The sequence below is a fragment of the Haliotis rufescens genome, unplaced genomic scaffold, assembly GCF_023055435.1.
Source record: "Haliotis rufescens isolate VD_foot unplaced genomic scaffold, xgHalRufe1.0.p SCAF_18, whole genome shotgun sequence".
In the NCBI taxonomy this organism is placed as follows: domain Eukaryota; kingdom Metazoa; phylum Mollusca; class Gastropoda; order Lepetellida; family Haliotidae; genus Haliotis; species Haliotis rufescens.
This window is the reverse complement of record NW_025963868.1, coordinates 15,623,090-15,643,215: the sequence shown is the minus strand read 5'-3', so window position 1 is coordinate 15,643,215 and position 20,126 is coordinate 15,623,090. Positions and strand designations below refer to the sequence as shown.

The following is a 20,126-nucleotide window of genomic DNA, read 5'->3' as shown; positions in this document are numbered from 1 at the left end:
ATGACACAGGAAAGGTGCAACTAAACATTATTCTTTGCAAATTTATCATTTCGGCATGCACATCAGACGGTTCAGAATTCGAAATGCCCACTTTGAAGGAGATCAAGGGTAGCATAGAGTGTTGCCTTAGCGACAAGATTACCAACATCTGGTTGCGAAATCGATGTACTCTGTTGAACTTGGAAAGGTTTTGAAATCAAAACAAAAATAATTAAAAATACAAGGAAAAGAAAACTTACCCCAGCGAGCTGATCTTGTGTCCGATATTGAACTAAATGAACTCCGTGAATGCGGACAGCTTGGCACAAAGTCTCCAGGTACAAGGGGCCTGTGCCAGATACCAGATAGTCTATCAACAGGTATTTGACTATTATGAATCACATCAAAATATCAGCAAACTCCCGCCATCTGTGTCCACTCCACAAGCGTGTTTAACAAGTCTTCCTAAAATCCCACATGCACATGTTTCCCATCTTAAATGTGTTGTCCGGATTAAACTGTAACGCCGGTTCTCTTGTCATTCCTGGTTTCGGCTGTCTCATATCTGGGTCAAGTCGGGTCATTCAATACGACACCGTGACAGCAATCTTATTTTTCAAAGTTTACCTTCTTTTCGTAACTTTTCTCTAAAAAACAAGACTTCTGGACATTCTGTCTATGTTGTTGTTATAGGTTTTGGCATTTTTTTCAAATGACACATAAAAAATTTGACAGGTTTTCCGTGTTTCCTCTTCTCAATGTGAAATGCATGTCTCTGCCGATGCACGACGGGGGCTGTCTGTCAGTGACGAGATCTTGTCAAAACAAGCCTTGATTAAAAAACCTGATAGATAGTGTACGCTGTGTAAATCGGACAGAAATATAACTGCAATAATGTGATCTTTACAGTTCTTTAACAGAATTATGTTTTTCACACGTAACAACACGTTAAATGAGTAATGCGATTGGAGTGAATGGACAGTATTTTTTCACACGCGGATTGATACAAAACAGCTGATTTTTGATCGGCGACAGGTTTGTTTTCCTTGAAATGTCATTAATATGGTTATGGGTAATAAATAGAATAACCCACTCGGTACGACTGATTACGTAAAATATGTCACTCGTGATATTAATGTTGTAAATTCCTCGCTAAAGCTCGGAACTTAAAACATCAATTTCACTCGTAATCACTCGTACCTCGTGGGTCATTCTATAAATATTCTTAAGTATTAGAAACTTATCTACGTCACATTATGCTTACCTCCATAGTTCCCTGCACTGAATATCACTCACCGGTTTGTCTGGCCTAGTATCAATTATTTACCGGTTGACAACATATAGCTCTCACTGCCGTTGCCTCACACAAAATGAACATATTGCCTCCGTGCTCTAGTGGTAGCATCCTACCGGAGAGAGGAGAGGTAGGGGGTTCGATTCCCGGTCGCGTCATGCCGTGAGACGTAATAAGATAAAGCAAGGATAGGTCGGTTCGGAGTCAGTATTCTGTGTCTAAGTGGGGTATTCATGTTCAACTGCTGCATGTTATCTCAATGGGCTAGGACTAAAGAATTAGTCTGGGCAAGTTCAAGCAGTCACACACACGTGCATGCACGTCTCTATAAAAGTGCAATAATCTCTGACGCCATGTTAAACCCCATTTCACCTCACCTCACATACACCGGAGATGTTCGGCGGTACAACGTTTAATGATAAAAATGATTCCACGCTAAAAATCCGCCTTGATATAAACTGACGTCCAAAAGAAACTTTACCAGAGTTTGAAATCACTCTTGCTCAAAAACAACAAAACATACATGCATGAAGTAAAGTGTATTGAGAAGATCAATATATCAACATAATCAACACTGAAAATGACAATCATACCGTGACCGAGAATGACGTCAGAGCCCCCCAAAGTTGGGTGTGGTACAAAACTCGAGCTTTCAGAATCATGGACAATAGGCAGAGTACATAAACAATCGCTCACGTTCAATAACAAGTCATTAGTAGCGTGTGTGACCACCAAATGCCTCAATACACGCAAACACTCTTCGACGCACAGAAAAAGTCGGTCGTCTGATAAGGTCACGTGGGATTTGACGCCATTCTTCTTGGAGGGCCAAGATCAGTTCTTGCCGGTTGGCTGGAGAGTGTGGTCGTTGTCGAACACGACGATCCATCAAGTCCCAGAGGTGTTCTTTTGGGGACATGTCGAGTGAGCGTGCAGGCCACGGCAGGACGTTGACATTGTTGGCTGCGAGGAAGTTAGTGACAATTCTGGCTGTTTGGGCTCTAGCGTTGTCATGCTGATAAATGACACCACCTGGCTGCTGTTGGAGAAATGGTAGGACAACTGGACGAAGAATGTTATCCATGTAACGCTGAGCTGTCAAGTTTCCGTCAACGATGACCAGCGGTGTCCTCTCCTGCCCACAGATCCCTCCCCACACCATGACACTCCCTCCACGATATGGTACGACCTCCTGCACGCAAAACGCCGCCGTTCGTTCACCCCTTCGGCGGTAAACACGTTGTCTTCCATCAGCCCTTAACACACAGAATTGACTTTCGTCGGTGAAGACAACCCTCTGCCAGTCACGTCGTTGCCAACGTCGTACAGTCCGGGCCCATCTCAGTCGCAGACGACGATGTTGCCCTGTCAATAGCTGCCCTCTGTATGGTCTAAAAGCCCTGATTCCATGAGCCCTGAGTCTCCTGGCCACTGTCTGTCGACTAACCCTGTGACCTAAGGCATTTCTCGCCGATGACGTCACTGTCAGTAAGCGATTTCGGAGGTGCAAGGTACGCAAGTACCGGTCATCATGGGGCGTGGTCACCCTGGGTCTGCCTGTTCTTGGCCTGTCAGCGGTCCGCCCTGTCTGTCTGTAACGTTGCATCAAGTTTGTAACGGCAACACGGAAGCAACCGAAGGTTCGTGCAATATGGGTGCGGGTGGCTCCAATATGTACCATACCCAAGACTCGTTCAAGTTGTTCGACTGTGAGTCGTGGCATTCCTTTTGTGTTTTTTTATCACTGTGGATGTCTGACTTGCCGTTGCAATCGTTTTATACCCTTACCCGCACGTGCATTTGCAGTTGTCCGTGGTGCACGTGTTTTTCACTTTTTCGATTGTTATCTCGCAAACATGTAACAGACGATTAACATTTTCTGCATACACTATTGTTGTATTTAGGTTATGTGTTTTAGATAGACTTCATCGAAAAAAATTATTATACTTTGTCCGAAATTTATATTTTCAGCTAGTAAAGTTTCGTTTGGACGTCAGTTTATATCTCTTCGTGATAAATGTATTTGAAAACACAGGTATAGATTACTTCATAATTAACATTTCGAAAATCTGATGCAGTTTAAGCCTTAAACGAAGAAATGGTTTATGTACGTGATACTTGTCTCTTCCAAAGTGAGGTATTTAGCCAATCTGTATTGGGCTTCAAGAGTTGGCGCGTCACGCTAATAAGCCAAATCTAACTCACATGAATGGGTACAATTGTAAAGCCAAATCTGGGTGCCCCCGCGGCATATGTCGTGGTTAACACACTCAACACTTACATGGCTGTATTTGTCTCCGATAAGAACAAGACGTTCTACATATGATTAAAAAAGCATCAACACGTACGAGGGGATATCAAAAAGTGTTGAGCCTCACACAGAAAAAGTAAAAGAATTGGATTGTTACTACTTTATTTTTCAACATAGCTCCTCCAAACTCCACACACTTTTTCCAACTAGTTTGCCAGTCACTGATACCCGATCGGTAGAAGTCAACATTCTGGTCCCCTAACCAACCCTCCACAGCAGCAGTTAGCTCATCGTCATCTTCAAATCTCCGGCCCCGGAGGTGTTTTTTCAGTCTGGGAAAGAGGTGGAAGTCACTGGGGGCTAGGTCTGGAGAATAGGGTGGGTGAGGGCGGAGTTCGTAGCCACATTCTTGCACAGCTGTCATTGCAACACGGCTCGTGTGGACTGGTGCGTTGTCATTGTGAAGCAGAATCCCACGAAGGATTTTTTCACAGCGTTTCACCTTGATGGATTGGCGCACCTGCTTCAATAACTTGGCGTAATACTCCCCATTCATTGTGGTACCATGGGGCAGGTAGCCGATGTGAATCACTCCTTTGCTGTCCCAGAAGATGGTCATCATAACCTTCTTGGTGGAACTGGTGGCTTTGAACTTCTTTGTCTTTGGAGAAGTGGCGTGTTTCCATTCCATCGACTCCTGTTTGCTCTCCGGTACATAATGATAAACCCAGGTTTCATCACTGGTTACAATCCTAAAATGAAAATCATCTGGGTTGGCGTTGTACCGAGTTAGCAAGGCTCCACTGATGCTGACCCTTGATAGCTTCATGTCATCTGTAAGCATTCTCGGGACCCATCTGGCACACACTTTGGACATGCGGAGTTTGCCATGAATTATATTATGTTTGGATCCATATGATAGGCCTGTTGTTTCTTCTAGCTCATGGAGAGTAATACGGCGGTTTACCATCACAAGTTTGTGTACAGTGTCAGTGTTTTTAGGGCTGGTACTGGTTGATGGCCGTCCGGACCGGGCATCATCTTCTAAGCTCTCTCTGCCACGCCGAAATGCCTTCACCCAGCGTTTGATAGTTGCAGACGATGGAGAAGACTCTCCATAAACTGCAGTCAATCGCTCTTCCACCTGTTTGGCAGATTGACCCTCTAGGACAAGGAACTTTATCCCCGCTCTGTACTCAGATTTGTCCATTTTGCCAATTCACTAGGGGTAGGTCTCTCCCACGAAGTGTTGTGACAAAATAATTGCAGCCAGCAATATGTTTCTACATAGCATCAGTAGCTAAGACATTCATGTACATCAGGTGTAGCGCATTGTACCATTCGACCAGGAATACTGTGTGAGGCTCAAAACATTTTGATATCCCCTCGTATGTTTAGATGTATGACATTCGTTTACTGTGATGGTGTGTACAAGTAGTATGCACATCACTACATCCAACATATACACTCACCTATTCAAATACACATGTACAAAGCCCTGGTGTAAGCGACGTTTAGTGTTCGCCGCTGATATTATTTTAATAACGCTTTTGTATGATTTTGAGTGTTTTCTCTGTACATCGAAGTGACATCGAGTATTGTGCTGTCAGGAAGACGTGCTGTTCATTGTGCACATACGGTGACAAGGTAACAACACGACTGTGTGTGATACAGGTGATACTAGTTTATTAAACTATCAATGAAGACGCATCGCGATGGGAACAAGTAAGTTATTAGGATCAGTAGGATGGAAAACAAATATTAAATTTATAATTCCTTATTTTCTTTATTTTGCATCCCTGGAGTACCCATGAGATACTAAGACTAATGTTGATTGGGATTTTGATAGGAGAATATGTATATTATGATGACTAATAAACCACATTATATATCTTTCAAGAATGCTCTGTCCGAGGAGGGCACTGTACGTCCTTAAAGCATAGCACTTGTCAATGAAATGCAATTTGGTACGGCATTGCCTAAAAGTCGGCCCGGGCCCAATCTCATTAAAATCAGTTCTCAGTTCTTGCTTCTGCTGAACAAAGATCTGAGGACATCCCATTATGGGTCACGTCAGAACGACCTTGCGCGAACTTTGACCGACCAATGAAATGACCAATCAGAAGGCAGCTTTCTCGTGTTTTACGGCACTAATTTTAAATTGGCGACTACGCTTCGAAACATATCTTGATTCATACATAATTCTCGATTACAAATTTGAAACCTGAACAAAAGAACATTCTGGAATGGCTAATAGATGGTCTAGATTGTATGGATTCAGTCGTTAAACCTGTAACTATCGTTCGGAATACCCCGTGTTAACGTTTTCGAGGTTGGATGATTAGAAATCACATTCCGACTGTCACTTTCATAATCTGGTAAGCGACGCTCTGATTGTTCGGATGAAAGGTCGTTCTGACGTGACCCCTAATGGGATGTCCTCAGAACCCTGTTTACTTGTAGCGAGAACCGAGGTCTGATTTTAATGAGATTGGGCCGGGCCAAGACAGGCCAAAGTGTTATTGGCTAATTACTTCATTATCGGCGACCATACCTACATATTATCGACGCAACATACACACATGACATTATTGAACATTGACCGACCAAAAAAACGTGCACCATTATTAGGTAATTTGGAGTAAATCCCTTTAAAACCAGAAAGTGGAGCTGTGTGTAAGCGTCGCTGATCTAGGTAACATGTAAAAGAGCAATCGTTAAACGAAATAAGATTTGAAACGTATCAAATACTTTTTAGCTATCGTGATATAAATTTCTATCTGTCTGCACATCGTTTATATTTATAGGATAGTACTATATCTAAGTAAATACCACCTTGTAATGTCACTGTTCATCGTATTTAAAGCAGACACGTTGGTTAAAGTATACCTCTTCTCCCTATACTCTCAACAGTCACACAGTGTTCGGTCCGACTTGCCCCGGGCTGTCAAAATCAAGTTAAACCTCACATATGAATCACGAAATGGATTCATTTCTACAGACTAGTATTATATCTACCACTTTATAGTGTCTCAGGCGCGGTACTTAAAGAAACCAAGGTGCTCAAAGTGAAGCCATTTTCCCTCCACATTCTCAACACAGTCTCTATCAGAAGTGTCTGGCTTGTGTTGGGTCCGACTTGGCCCGGGCTGTCAAAAGCCACTTTAAACACACAGATGTATCTTCAAATGTGTTTACAGCTATAGACTAGTGTTATATCTACCTTTGTTCCACTTTATAATGCCACAGTACACCTCATTTAAAGAAAACTGGTCCGTTAAAGTCAAGCACTCTTACTGTATTTTCCTAAGAAAATCTCTGTTAGAAGTGTTCGGTCCGACTTGGCCCGGGCTGTCAAAATCAACTTAAACCTCACAGATGTAACATGACATGGATTCACATCTATCGATTAGTATTATATCTACCTAAATACCACTTTATAGTGTCTCAGATCGCGGTATTTAAAGAAAACAAGGTGCTCAAATGAGAATGTGGAGTGAAAAGGGCTTCACTTTGAGTACCTTGTCAGGATAGTTTTTCAAGTTTGTTTATGTTTCAAGCACTGAGGCAATGTACCTGGAAAGCAAGCATGTCGTCCGGGTCCCGAATGACTCGTCTAATATGGTCACTGTTGTGAAGAATACCACGCACATTCCATGATATTGACAGTAGCGGGTGACCTCGCCCAGGTGAACACTGCCAAGCTGACTGTCGTTCATTTCCCGAGGAACGTCAGTATGTCACGTGATTACGTTGTCAATCGCGCGGAGACACACAGAACTACTTTAGGCTAATTCCTCAATGTCTCAAAATAACATTAAAAATAATTAGGGAAACTGAGAGCGACATCGATTTAGGCTATGAATGATGCAGGCTTTGAAGTCAGACACATCATGTACATGTGAGGTCACCGAAATGAAGCGTCCATTCGAAACTACAACAGAGAATGCTCGGCTTGCCAAAAGAAATCACTAGCTCCACACTATCGTGCCTCAGTAAATCCAACCGCGCCGCCTCCAGCGGTAATCCCCGTCATCAGCAACCGTAGTATGACTCAAACACACACCAAAGGTTCACAGAAGGTTAATATGTATCCATTTTCAGCATGAGCCGGGTCTGGATTTATTTCCAATTCCAACGCTAACTTTACTGGGTGAAACTTGTATTTCAAGCGAATGGCATTGCGGTAGCCACCATTTTCTGCCGTTTGTAAAACCAAGGGATGTCACTCCAAACAGAATGTTTGGGACGGAAGATGTCATGACGTTACTACTCTCCGCGTTGATATAGTTTTCTTTCAATAATTAAAGTTTGATGTTTAATGGATTGTTTTGTTGTGATGTAAGATGGACGTTCAATATGTTTTGCATTTGTGTTTACACAAACCATGTCAACTTGTGGCAGGTGTGACACCAGTCATTACATCAGGTTGACACGTGTCATAACAAGTTCCAGACACAACAATAAGTTAGATGTGATGGCTTCATTCACTTAAGGGTGGTCACAATCATTGATTCTCTCAAACATGAACAACGCGCTGTAATAAAGTTCCTTACCAAGGAGTGATGCAAAACAAAAGAAACCCATGATCGCATGTGTAAAGGGATGGGTAAGGCTGCTCCTGACTATTCCACAGTTTGCCGTTGGTCTCTACAGTATAAAAGGGGTAGGGAGTCCATAGACGATGACCCAAGGTCAGACAGGCCTTCAGATGCCAGCCAGCCGGAACCCATTGCTGCTATAGAAAGAAGAATTATGTCTGACCGACGTGTGAAAGTATCTGAACTTTCTAGGGAATTCCAAATATCAGTTGGAACTGTTGTAACCATTATTCATGAGCATCTTGGTATGCCCAACGTATCTGCAAGATGGGTACCTAGAAACCATAGTGTTCTCAATTTATATTTACATGCACTGTATACCTGCCTTAAATTTGCACAGTCAGAGAGGATATGTCTAACTTGTTCGAAGGGCCTATTTGCGTTGATATTTGACATAACAAACAATGTAACCTTTGGGAAATGAATTGCTACCCATCCAAATCGTCAACGGCAGGCATACAGATCATCAAGGTCTTAAATAAACACTGCTAAAATAGTCTTTAATATCACGTTTTTATTAGAGGCGTGAAAATCAACAACACTTCTACGTCATTACAACGTCACGGATGGTCTTAAATATAGTTATTTTGCAAAATATGTGAGATAAACAAGCTCATACATAGCTAGCTCTAGAGTATATAAGATTAAACGGTGAGTCTCCGGTTCATACTCCTTCCGACTGGCATCTGCAACATTCCCAGGTCCAGAACATCTTCAAGCCAATTGAAGAGTCTGAACGCATCACAGTATCAAGAGAGGCAGAGATGGATGAAATCAGGACCAACAGCACCGATGTCTTGAACGATACTTTCACTGTAACCGTCCTCAGCATGCTTCCATGCGATCTGCACTTCCAAACACTGGCTGATATTGAAACCCAATTCAAGTCTGTGTATCAGTTCAGAATACAGCAGCTCCTTCAGGGTCGAGGCATCTACAGCTTGGGGACTATAGGAATCTCGGTGACCTATAATATGGTAACATTTGAACCATCTACCAAACTGGAGATCCTTTCAGCCGGTGATGCTTTTGTTATCCTCACTGACTCATCATCAGTCAAACTAGCTGCAGATCTCCAACGGGACATACAGGAACTAGACTGTGCCAGGGTCAAACCTGCCATTGTTACAACACTTGGAGCGGATCTAAACGTAAAGCTTGAATGTGAGTCAAGTAAAGACCTGGCGTGCCATCCTGAATGCAGAGATCCATGTTTTCTGAGTGACGCATTTGAAACTCTTTTCCGTGCTATCGAGAGAGACGTAGGCTTTATTGTGCCACCCAAGAAAGCAAGAAGTCACTCAAAGCCATCCCGTTTTGATAAACTGGGGAAAATTATAAAAAAGCGGTTATCTTTGTCTTGAGCTGTATTGCATTTGTGAAGTAGCTCAAAATCGAGAGCTTTTCTTGAAAGACATTCCGAAAATGTTAATATTGACTTTGACCGTTTGAACCCGACAGCTATGTAGAAAGTTGAGAATGTATGTATCTTTCTATTGATCCTTACAATAAAGAATTGTTTTCAAGTTGCTCTTCGGGTCCTTTCTCAGGTTTGTCCCAACACATTGAAGCCGTATGGGTTATATTCGCGCTTTTCAAATGACCTGCCAGTTGTGGGGGACCGAGGTGAGTGAACGCGGTTTAACACCGCTTTGAAGGTTTAAAGGTAATTTCAGTCAAATGATCCAAGCATGATTTCAACTTCTGCATTCTTTCTTTTCAACGTTTCGGTATAGATGCTATTAAGATGAAATCAATGTCAACGCTAGTCTTCAAAAGTTCAAGGGTGTTCAATCGTCTTATAACAAAAATTAATAACAAATTTTCTTAAAAAATTACAATAACTGTATCGTTTTTAAAGCAAACTTAATGGATTAGACACAAACTGTAAGTCAGTAAAATGTCAATCATTTGAGGTGAACAACACTGTTAATGTAATTATTAATATAGAGATCGAAAATGAGTAAGACTATTATCATTTACTTATTGTATAGTTGTCTACCGGAAATTACTAACGTATAATGGCGATTTCAAAGCAAACTGGATGTAGTAGACAGACACTTTGAGTCAGTAAAATGTACATCATTTGAGCTGAAATGAGTAAATTAGTAATTTTCGGTAGACGACTATACACAAAGTAATTAATTAATAGGATATTGAATGTATCTCGTGATAGATCATGTGTCCCTCATCTCGTGACGGGGTTTCTCTCTTCTCAGTCTCACTCGATGAGAGAAACATGATATTTCACTCGACACCTGAAATATTCAAGGGTGTTCAATGGTGTCTTCTAACTACAACTGTTCATATTATAACCAAAAAAAACAGTATTTTCTAACAAATTTTCATTTTCAAACTCTATAATAATGATTGTATTAACAGTCTTGTTCACTTATTTTTTTTAAAAAGCACTTAAAAGAAATCAAAGTTGCTAATTCATAACAACATCTAATAAATAGACTTAATACTACAGTTGTCTTGCAGTATTGTTAAATGGAAATCAGGATATACTATCAGGACAGATCATGGTTGTAACTAACTCGTCAACATATGTTACCAAAACAAGAAAAAAAATACAGACATCTTATGCATCTTTTTATGTTTCATACACGTATTCTCAGGGATAGTCTGCATGATTTGTTGTTTGTTGAGACATGTCTGTTATTTATTGCTATCTTAAGAGCGTGAGTGTCAGAATTGTGTTAGAAACGGATGAATGAATTAACACCTATGATGAGTCTTAGCACTAAATGATGGACACAGAGTAATATGGGAAAATATTTAACTTCAAACTATGGTGACTGGTATGTCTGATTGGATGCCCAGTTGGAAGTTGTTTTATGCTTTTCGTTATTTCATTTTCAGTTGTTAAAAAGGCACTGTTTAATGATGTCCGTGAGCTGCAAATGTAGGAGAACATCTCCGATTTCATTACACAGACGTCCAATGAAACGAAATTGTATTTTTTAGATTTAAATGCTGCAATAGTCAAGGACTTGTCGCGGGAAATATCATAATGACTAATAGATAAAGTGAGTGCATTTTCTATCGATGCGATGTTACCAAAGGCTGCTTCGTTGTTTTCTGGGGCAGAAAACGCCGTGGCAATATACCTTTTTTCACGGCGTTTTGCAGTTACGTTCAATCGTTTAAACTCGTGTTTTGGTTGAAGACTGAGAAAATGTTGATATTCTAATCAAACAATCACCACAAAGCATGTGCTAGTTTAAATTATTAGCAGTAAACAACCGTTTTTGAATGAAGGTGCAACAGGGTAACGTTTAAGCTTGGCTCCGTGTCTACATGTGCACATTGATTCAGGAACCAGACCGGAAGCTAAAAGGTTGGAACGTCTCTTAAATCATTTCAAAAGAAGAATTATCACCCTTGGGGAAAAAAAGGATCACCCATTAAGAGAAGTACTCGGTTACTTTGATAAAATTTTCATCCACTGAAACGATTTTCCATTTTTCAGTATTTGTATTGAGCTTTTGATTAGACAACTTGTTCACTAGTAAGAAGATAACATTCGAAGCATCATATTGAAACAAATTGGTCTTTTGGATAACTGAAGTTTAAAAAATCTATTGAATTGGTCTCCACTATGGCATTTCCACGATGCTTCACTCAATGTCCAGCTCCAAAGAAGTCGCTTTTAATTTCGATAAACTGCAAAAAATGAGAAGAAACACAGGTCAATGTAGGTCGATATTCTCTCACGATTCTATCAGTTGCTAAACCCAAACTGTTGCAAAAATACTTTGTGTATGTCATAAACATCGGAGGCGTGAAAATCGACGACTTTCAAAATGGAAATTACGAATTACGAATGGACAGGTGCGATAAACAACGTAAACCAGATGCCATTGCCACCCATACTTCCTGTCATCGACAGTTCCAATACATTGACATGGTAAGGGAAATGATAATTTCCGTCGTTAGACATCTTTCCGAGGCAAGAGAGTTCACTGACTATAAAAGTCCAGTTTCCACCCTTGCTGAACTAGACTCGTAGTATGGAGTTACATTTTGGCTGGACTAACGAGTCTATGCATAGACCAATCGAAATCGAAATTCAGTTCGTTTTCAACAGATATTTTCCAGATCTTTTCATTTAATTAATCAAGGTGCTCGCGTGATTTGATACACTTCGCGACGTAAGACCCGTTTTATCGCAAAATAGATCTTGGTTATCGATCAGATCGTCTTGACTGTGCGCCCCCATTTTGTTTGAATCAAATGCAAGTGATACGAGAGGTGGTATCTGATTGGTCCACTTGAGAGGCTTAGAAGGGACATATATCACAGCGCTACGATCGACCCCAGGAATTTCAGCCTAGTTCGGCAAGGATGGAAACTGGACTTTTCAAGTCAGTTAACTCTCTTGCCTCGGGAAGATGGTCGTTAGATAGAAACCAGACGCGTTTTCTGTACAAACCCAAGCAGAAATGCAAGACAGTGGCTTAAGACTATCTGTAGAAGGTGACAAGGGTCACATGCGTCGAATAATACTCTTAGTAGAGTACGAAAAACAATGAAGAATAAACATTGATAGTCAGTTATGGAAGACGAAGCTATATCTAAGATTATCTTCATAAATCCATTTCCTTAATTAATCACTTATATCGCTCCCGAATGCCCCCACACCCACACAGATAGGGCGTATGAGTAAAGGTCCAATATGATTATCTTCAATTAAATGCGGTCAAAAGTAACCAAATGCTTGCTGAGAATCTGTATACAGACGCTTGATTCAGTCGTTGATCTGAAACAACCAAAACAAGAACCTGCATTGCATCTATGCCCGATATATAAGGAATAAGATGATGTAACATTTATTTCATGAGTGTATATGATCGACTGTGCTTGTTGTATACATGATTTCATTTCTTGTATATTTGCATTTAATTTGAATAGTGGTTGTATATTTCAGTGACAAGATTAAGTGGCAGTTTTTTTGTGTGAGAGAACTGTGTGAATGCGATATTACCTTCTGTTGTGTTTAGTTTCAGGATGAGGTGGAGGATTTCAATGACGAGAACGAGGATGAGGACAGCTGCAACACTCCCCGCCACAACAACTAGAGTTGGGGTGTGAGTGCTGGATACTGACGTCCCACCCAACGCTGAAACACGGACAAAACAGACAAGTATATGCTTGATTTGGATCTGAGAGCTAGTCACTGACATCCATCACATAAACAAGTAATACAGGTACAGCTGCTCCATGGCACATGAACAGGGTATACACGTACAGATGTTCCAAGGCACATGAACAGGGTATTCAGGTAAAGATGCTCCATGGCACATGAACAGGGTATACAGGTACAGATGCTCCATGGCACATGAACAGGGTATTCAGGTAAAGATGCTCCATGGCACATGAACAGGGTATACAGGTACAGATGCTCCTTGGCATATGAACAGGGTATTCAGGTAAAGATGCTCCATGGCACATGAACAGGGTATGCAGGTACAGATGCTCCATGGCTCAGACTATTAGCTCGACGTCATAAGAATGGACGTCATTGGGATCTGAGGACGTACCGACTAACCCATTGGTCTGATAAAAGCATATTCGTTCTGCACGTCACATATGAGCGAATGCGGATTTAGAGTCACCGAAACACTGTGTGTACGCCTAGAAACTTTGTACCAACAGTCCCGTATGGTGGAGGCTCCGTCATGGTGTGGGGAGCAATATCTCATGACTGTAAACTGGACATGGTAACAGTACGAGGGAATATCAACAGCGATCGTTACATCCAGGACATCCTCAATCCTGTTTTTGTGCCACATTTTGACAACCATGCACTTGCCGCACGACAATGCTTGATCCGATCGTTTTCGTGTTGTGACAGCATTTCAGCAAGGTCACGCTACTGACACTTTGCCTTAGCCCGCTATCTGTGATACACTAGTTATTTTACTGTCCTTTGTTGACAGGTTTTAGAAAGTCTAAACGTATTTCTTATTTATGTCTAAATTGTTATAGTCAGGACATGGGTGAAAAACTGCCATTGTGACGATAAATCTTAACTCACTCACCATATATAGTTTTATAGCAATTTCCAAGATCTGATAAAATATTTGTCATGACAGTTACTTCCATGATTGAGTAAATATCCGAGTAGTGAGGTCTAACAAGATGCAAGTTCATTGAACCCTTTCAGCCTTAACGCAAGTACCATTATACCTACTAACCCACTGTTAACGTAAGCACCCTTCTATCCAGTATCTCACTCTTATCGTAACTACCGATGTACCCAGCATGTCATTATAATCGTAAGTTACTTGTACCTTTGTACCCAGTAACTCGCTCTTATCGTAAGTTCCTTGTACCTTTGTACCCAGCATGTCACTCTTATCGTAAGTCATCCTTATTGTAAGTTACTTTTACCTTTGTACCCGGTATCCAAGGCAAAAGGTCCTTGTACCTTTGTACCCAGCATGTCACTCTTATCGTAAGTTCCTTGTACCTTTGTACCCAGCATGTCACTATTATTGTAAGTTCCTTGAACCTTTGAGCCCAGTATCCCACGCTTTTTTGTAAAGGCCTTGTACCTTTGTACCCAGCATGTCACTCTTATCGTAAGTTCTTTGTACCCAGCATGTCACTCTAATCGTAAGTTACTTGTACCTTTGTACCCAGTGACTCGCTCTTATCGTAAGTTCCTTGTACCTTTGTACCCAGTATCCCACGCAAAAGGTCCTTGTACCTTTGTACCCAACATGTCCCTCTTACCGTAAGTTACTTGTACCTTTGTACCAAGTATCTCGCTATTATCGTTAGTTCATTGTACCTTGGTACCCAGTATCTCACGCTTTTTGTAAATTCCTTGTACCTTTGTACCCAGCATGTAACTCTTATCGTAAGTTACTTGTACCTTTGTACCCAGTATCTCTCTTTTATCGTGAGTTACTTGTACCTTTGTACCCAGTATCCCACGCTTTTTGTACACTCCTTGCACCTTTGTATCCAGCATGTAAGCCTTGTCGTTAGTTCCTTGTGCCTTTGTACCAAGAAGCTCACTCTTATTGTAAGTTGCTTCTACCTTTGTACCCAACATGTCCCTCTCATCGTGAGTTGCTGCAGCTTTGTACGCAGCATGTCACTCTAATCGTAAGTTTCTTGTACCTTTGTACCCATCATGTCACTCTTATCGTAAGTTACTTGTACCTTTGTACCTAGTATATCGCTATTCTCGAAAGTTCATTGTTCCTTTGTACCCAGTATCCCACGCTTTTTTGTAAAGGCCTTGTACCTTTGTACCCAGCATGTCACTCTTATCTTAAGTTCTTTGTACCTTTGTACCCAGTATCTCGCTCTTATCGTAAGTTCTTTGTACCCAGCATGTCACTCCAATCGTTAGTTACTTGAACCTTTGTATCCAGTGACTCGCTCTTATCGTAAGTTCCTTGTACTTTTGAACCCAGCATGTCACTCTAATTGTAAGTTTCTTGTACACTTGTACCCAGAATCTCGCTCAAATCGAAAGATTGTTGTACCTTTGTACCCAGCATGTCACTCTTATCGTAAGTTCCTTGTACCTTTGTACCCAGTATCCCACGCAAAAGGTCCTTGTACCTTTGTACCCAACATGTCCCTCTTACCGTAAGTTACTTGTACCTTTGTACCAAGTATCTCGCCATTATCGTTAGTTCATTGTACCTTTGTACCCAGTATCTCACGCTTTTTGTAAATTCCTTCAACCTTTGTACACAGCATGTAACTCTTATCGTAAGTTACTTGCACCTTTGTACCCAGTATCTCGTTATCATCGTAAGTTCATTGTACCTTTGTACTTAGTATCTCACGCTTTTTGTAAATTCCTTCAACCTTTGTACACAGCATGTAACTCTTATCGTAAGTTCCTTGTACCTTTGTACCCAGTATCTCGCTCTTATCGTAAGTTACTTGTTCCTTGGTACCAAGTATCTCACGCGTTTTGTAACATCCTTGTACCTTTGTACCCAGCATGTAACTCCAATCGTAGGTTCCTTGTACCTTTGTACCCAGTATCTAGCTCTTATCGTAAGTTACTTGTACCTTTGTACCCAGTATCCAACGCTTTTTGTAAATTCCTTGTACCTTTGTACCCAGCATGTAACTCTTATCGTAGGTTCCTTGTACCTTGGTACCCTGTATCTTGCTCTCATCATAAATTTCTTGTACCTTTGTACCCAGCATGTTACTCTTATCGTAAGTTCCATGTATCATAGCGCATTGTACCCAGTATCTTGCTCTCATTGTAAATTTCTTGTACTTTTGTACCCAGTATCTCACTCTTCTCGTAAGTTACTTGTACCTTTGTACCCAGTATCTCGCTACTATCGTAAGTTCCTTGTACCTTTGTACCCAGTATCTCGCTATTTTCGTAAATTCCTTGTACCTTTGTACCCAACACGTAACTCTTACCGTGAGTTCTTTGTACCTTTGTTCCCAGTATCTCGCTCTCATCGTAAGTTACTTGAACCTTTGTACCCAGTATCTCACTTTAATTGCAAGTTACTTGTACCTTTGTACCCTGCATGTAACTCTTATCGTAAGTTACTTATACTTGGTACCCAGTATCTCGCTATTATCGTAAGTTACTTGTACCTTTGTACCCAGTATCTCGCTATTATCGTAAGTTCCTTGTACCTTTGTACCCAGTATCTCGCTATTTTCGTAAATTCCTTGTACCTTTGTACCCAACACGTAACTCTTACCGTGAGTTCTTTGTACCTTTGTTCCCAGTATCTCGCTCTCATCGTAAGTTACTTGAACCTTTGTACCCAGTATCTCACTTTAATTGCAAGTTACTTGTACCTTTGTACCCTGCATGTAACTCTTATCGTAAGTTACTTATACTTGGTACCCAGTATCTCGCTATTATCGTAAGTTCCTTGTACCTTTGTACCCAGCACGTAACTCTTATCATAGGTTCCTTGTTTCTTGGTACCCTGTATCTTGGTCTCATCGTAAATTTCTTGAACCTTTGTACCCAGCATATTACTCTTATCGTAAGTTACTTGTGCCTTTTTTCCCATCATGTTACTCTTATCGTAAGTTCCTTGTACCTTTGTACCCAGTATCTTGATCTCATCGTAAGTTCATTGTACCTTTGAACCCAGTATCTCGCTATTATCGTAAGTAACTTGTACCTTTGTACGCAGTATCTCGCTCTTATCGAAAGTTACTTGTACCTTTGTACCGAGCATCTCGCTATTATCGTAAGTTACTTGTACCTTTGTACCCAGTATCTCGCTATCATCGTAAGTTCATTGTACCTTTGAACCCAGTATCTCGCTATTATCGAAAGTAACTTGTACCTTTGTACCCAGTATCTCGCTATTATCGTAAGTTACTTGTACCTTTGTACCCAGTATCTCACGCTTTTTGAAAAATCCTTGAACCTTTGTACCCAGTATGTAACTCTTATCGTATCGTATCTCCCTCTTATTGTAAGTTCCTTGTACCTTTGTACCCAACATGTCCCTCTTATCGTACGTTACTTGTAGCTTTGTACGCAGCAGGTCACTCTAATCGTTAGTTCATTTACCTTTGTACCCGTCATGTCACTCTTATAGTAGGTAACTTGTACCTTTGTACCCTGTATCTCTCTATTATCGTAAATTCCTTGTACCTTTGTACCCAGCACGTAACTCTTATCGTGAGTTCTTTGTACCTTTGTACCAAGTATCTCGCTCTCATCGTAAGTAACTTGTACCTTTGTACCCAGTATCTCACTCTTATCGTAAGTTACTTATACTTGGTACCCAGTATCTCGCTATTATCGTAAGTTCCTTGTACCTTTGTACCCAGTATCTCGCTTTCATCGTAAATTCCTTGTACCTTTGTACCCAGCACGTAACTCTTATCATAGGTTCCTTGTTTCTTGGTACCCTGTATCTTGGTCTCATCGTAAATTTCTTGAACCTTTGTACACAGCATGTTACTCTTATCGTAAGTTCCTTGTACCTTTGTACCCAGTATCTTGATCTCATCGTAAATTTCTTGTACTTTTGTACCAAGCATCTCACTCTTATCGTAAGTTACTTGTACCTTTGTACCCATTATCTCGCTATTATCGTAAGTTACTTGTACCTTTGTACCCAGTATCTCGCTCTCATCATAAATTCCTTGTACCTTTGTACCCAGCACGTAACTCTTATCATAGGTTCCTTGTTTCTTGGTACCCTGTATCTTGGTCTCATCGTAAATTTCTTGAACCTTTGTACCCAGCATGTTACTCTTATCGTAAGTTACTTGTGCCTTTTTTCCCAGCATGTTACTCTTATCGTAAGTTCCTTGTACCTTTGTACCCAGTATCTTGATCTCATCGTAAATTTCTTGTACTTTTGTACCAAGCATCTCACTCTTATCGTAAGTTACTTGTACCTTTGTACCCAGTATCTCGCTATTATCGTAAGTTCCTTGTACCTTTGTACCCAGTATCTCGCTATTATCGTAAGTTACTTGTACCTTTGTACCCAGTATCCCGCGCTTTTAGTAAATTCCTCGTACCTTTGTACCCAGCTTGTAACTCTTATCGTAAGTTACTTGTACCTTTGTACCAAGTATCTCCCTCTTATTGTAAGTGCCTTGTACCTTTGTACCTAACATGTCCCTCTTATCGTAAGTTACTTGTAGCTTTGTACGCAGCATGTCACTCTAATCGTAAGTTCATTTACCTTTTTACCCATCATGTCACTCTTATCGTAAGTTACTTGTACCTTTGTACCCAGTATCTCGTTATCATTGTAAGTTCATTGTACCTTTGAACCCAGTATCTCGCTATTATCGTAAGTAACTTGTACCTTTGTACGCAGTATCTCGCTCTTATCGAAAGTTACTTGTACCTTTGTACCCAGTATCTCGCTATTATCGTAAGTTACTTGTACCTCTCTATTATCGTAAGTTCATTGTACCTTTGTACCCAGTGTCTCACGCTTTTTGAAAAATCCTTGAACCTTTGTACCCAGTATGTAACTCTTATCGTATCGTATCTCCCTCTTATTGTAAGTTCCTTGTACCTTTGTACCCAACATGTCCCTCTTATCGTACGTTACTTGTAGCTTTGTACGCAGCAGGTCACTCTAATCGTTAGTTCATTTACCTTTGTACCCGTCATGTCACTCTTATAGTAGGTAACTTGTACCTTTGTACGCTGTATCTCTCTATTATCGTGAGTTCTTTGTACCTTTGTACCCAGTATCTCGCTCTCATCATAAGTTACTTGTACCTTTGTACCCAGTATCTCACTCTTATCGTAAGTTACTTGTCCCTTTTTACCCTGCATGTTACTCTTATCGTAAGTTACTTAAACCTTGGTACCCAATATCTCGCTATTATCGTAAGTTCCTTGTACCTTTGTACGCAGTATCTCGCTCTCATCGTAAGTTCCTTGTACCTTTGTACCCAGTTTCTCACTCTTATCGTAAGTTACTTGTACCTTTGTACCCAGCACGTAACTCTTATCGTAGGTTCCTTGTACCTTTGTACCCAGTATCTCGCTCTCATCGTAAGTTCCTTGTACCTTTGTACCCAGTATCTGACTGTTATCGTAAGTTACTTGTACCTTTGTACCCAGCACGTAACTCTTATTGTAGGTTCCTTGTACCTTGGTACCCTGTATCTTGCTCTCATCGTAAATTTCTTGAACCTTTGTACCCAGCATGTTACTCTTATCGTAAGTTCCTTGTACCTTTGTACCCAGTATCTTGCTCTCATCGTAAATTTCTTGTACTTTTGTACCAAGTATCTCACTCTTATCGTAAGTTACTTGTACCTTTGTACCAAGTATCTCGCTATTATCGTAAGTTCTTTGTATCTTTGTACAAAGTATCTCACGCTTTTTGTAAATTCCTTGTACCTTTGTACCCAGCATGTAACTCTTATCGTAAGTTCCTTTTAACTTGTACCCAGTATCTCGCTCTCATCGTAAGTTACTTGTTCCTTTGTACCCTGTATCCCACGCTTTTTGTAAATTCCCTGTACCTTTGACCGCAGCATGTTA

The 20,126-nt window shown here is 40.8% G+C and overlaps 1 protein-coding gene across 1 annotated transcript; it reads right to left on the bottom strand.

The window, feature by feature from the left end:
- Positions 1-3,630: 3,630 nt before the first annotated feature.
- Positions 3,631-4,734, bottom strand: LOC124116190 (histone-lysine N-methyltransferase SETMAR-like). The gene has a single exon (XM_048397939.1). It carries the CDS (start codon positions 4,732-4,734, stop codon positions 3,631-3,633), a length of 1,104 nt encoding a protein of 367 aa, XP_048253896.1.
- Between the last annotated feature and the right edge of the window lie 15,392 nt (positions 4,735-20,126).

Excerpts from the sequence above, each read along its gene's own strand:
- LOC124116190 (XM_048397939.1), bottom strand. The coding sequence starts at position 4,734 with ATGGACAAATCTGAGTACAGAGCGGGGATAAAGTTCCTTGTCCTAGAG.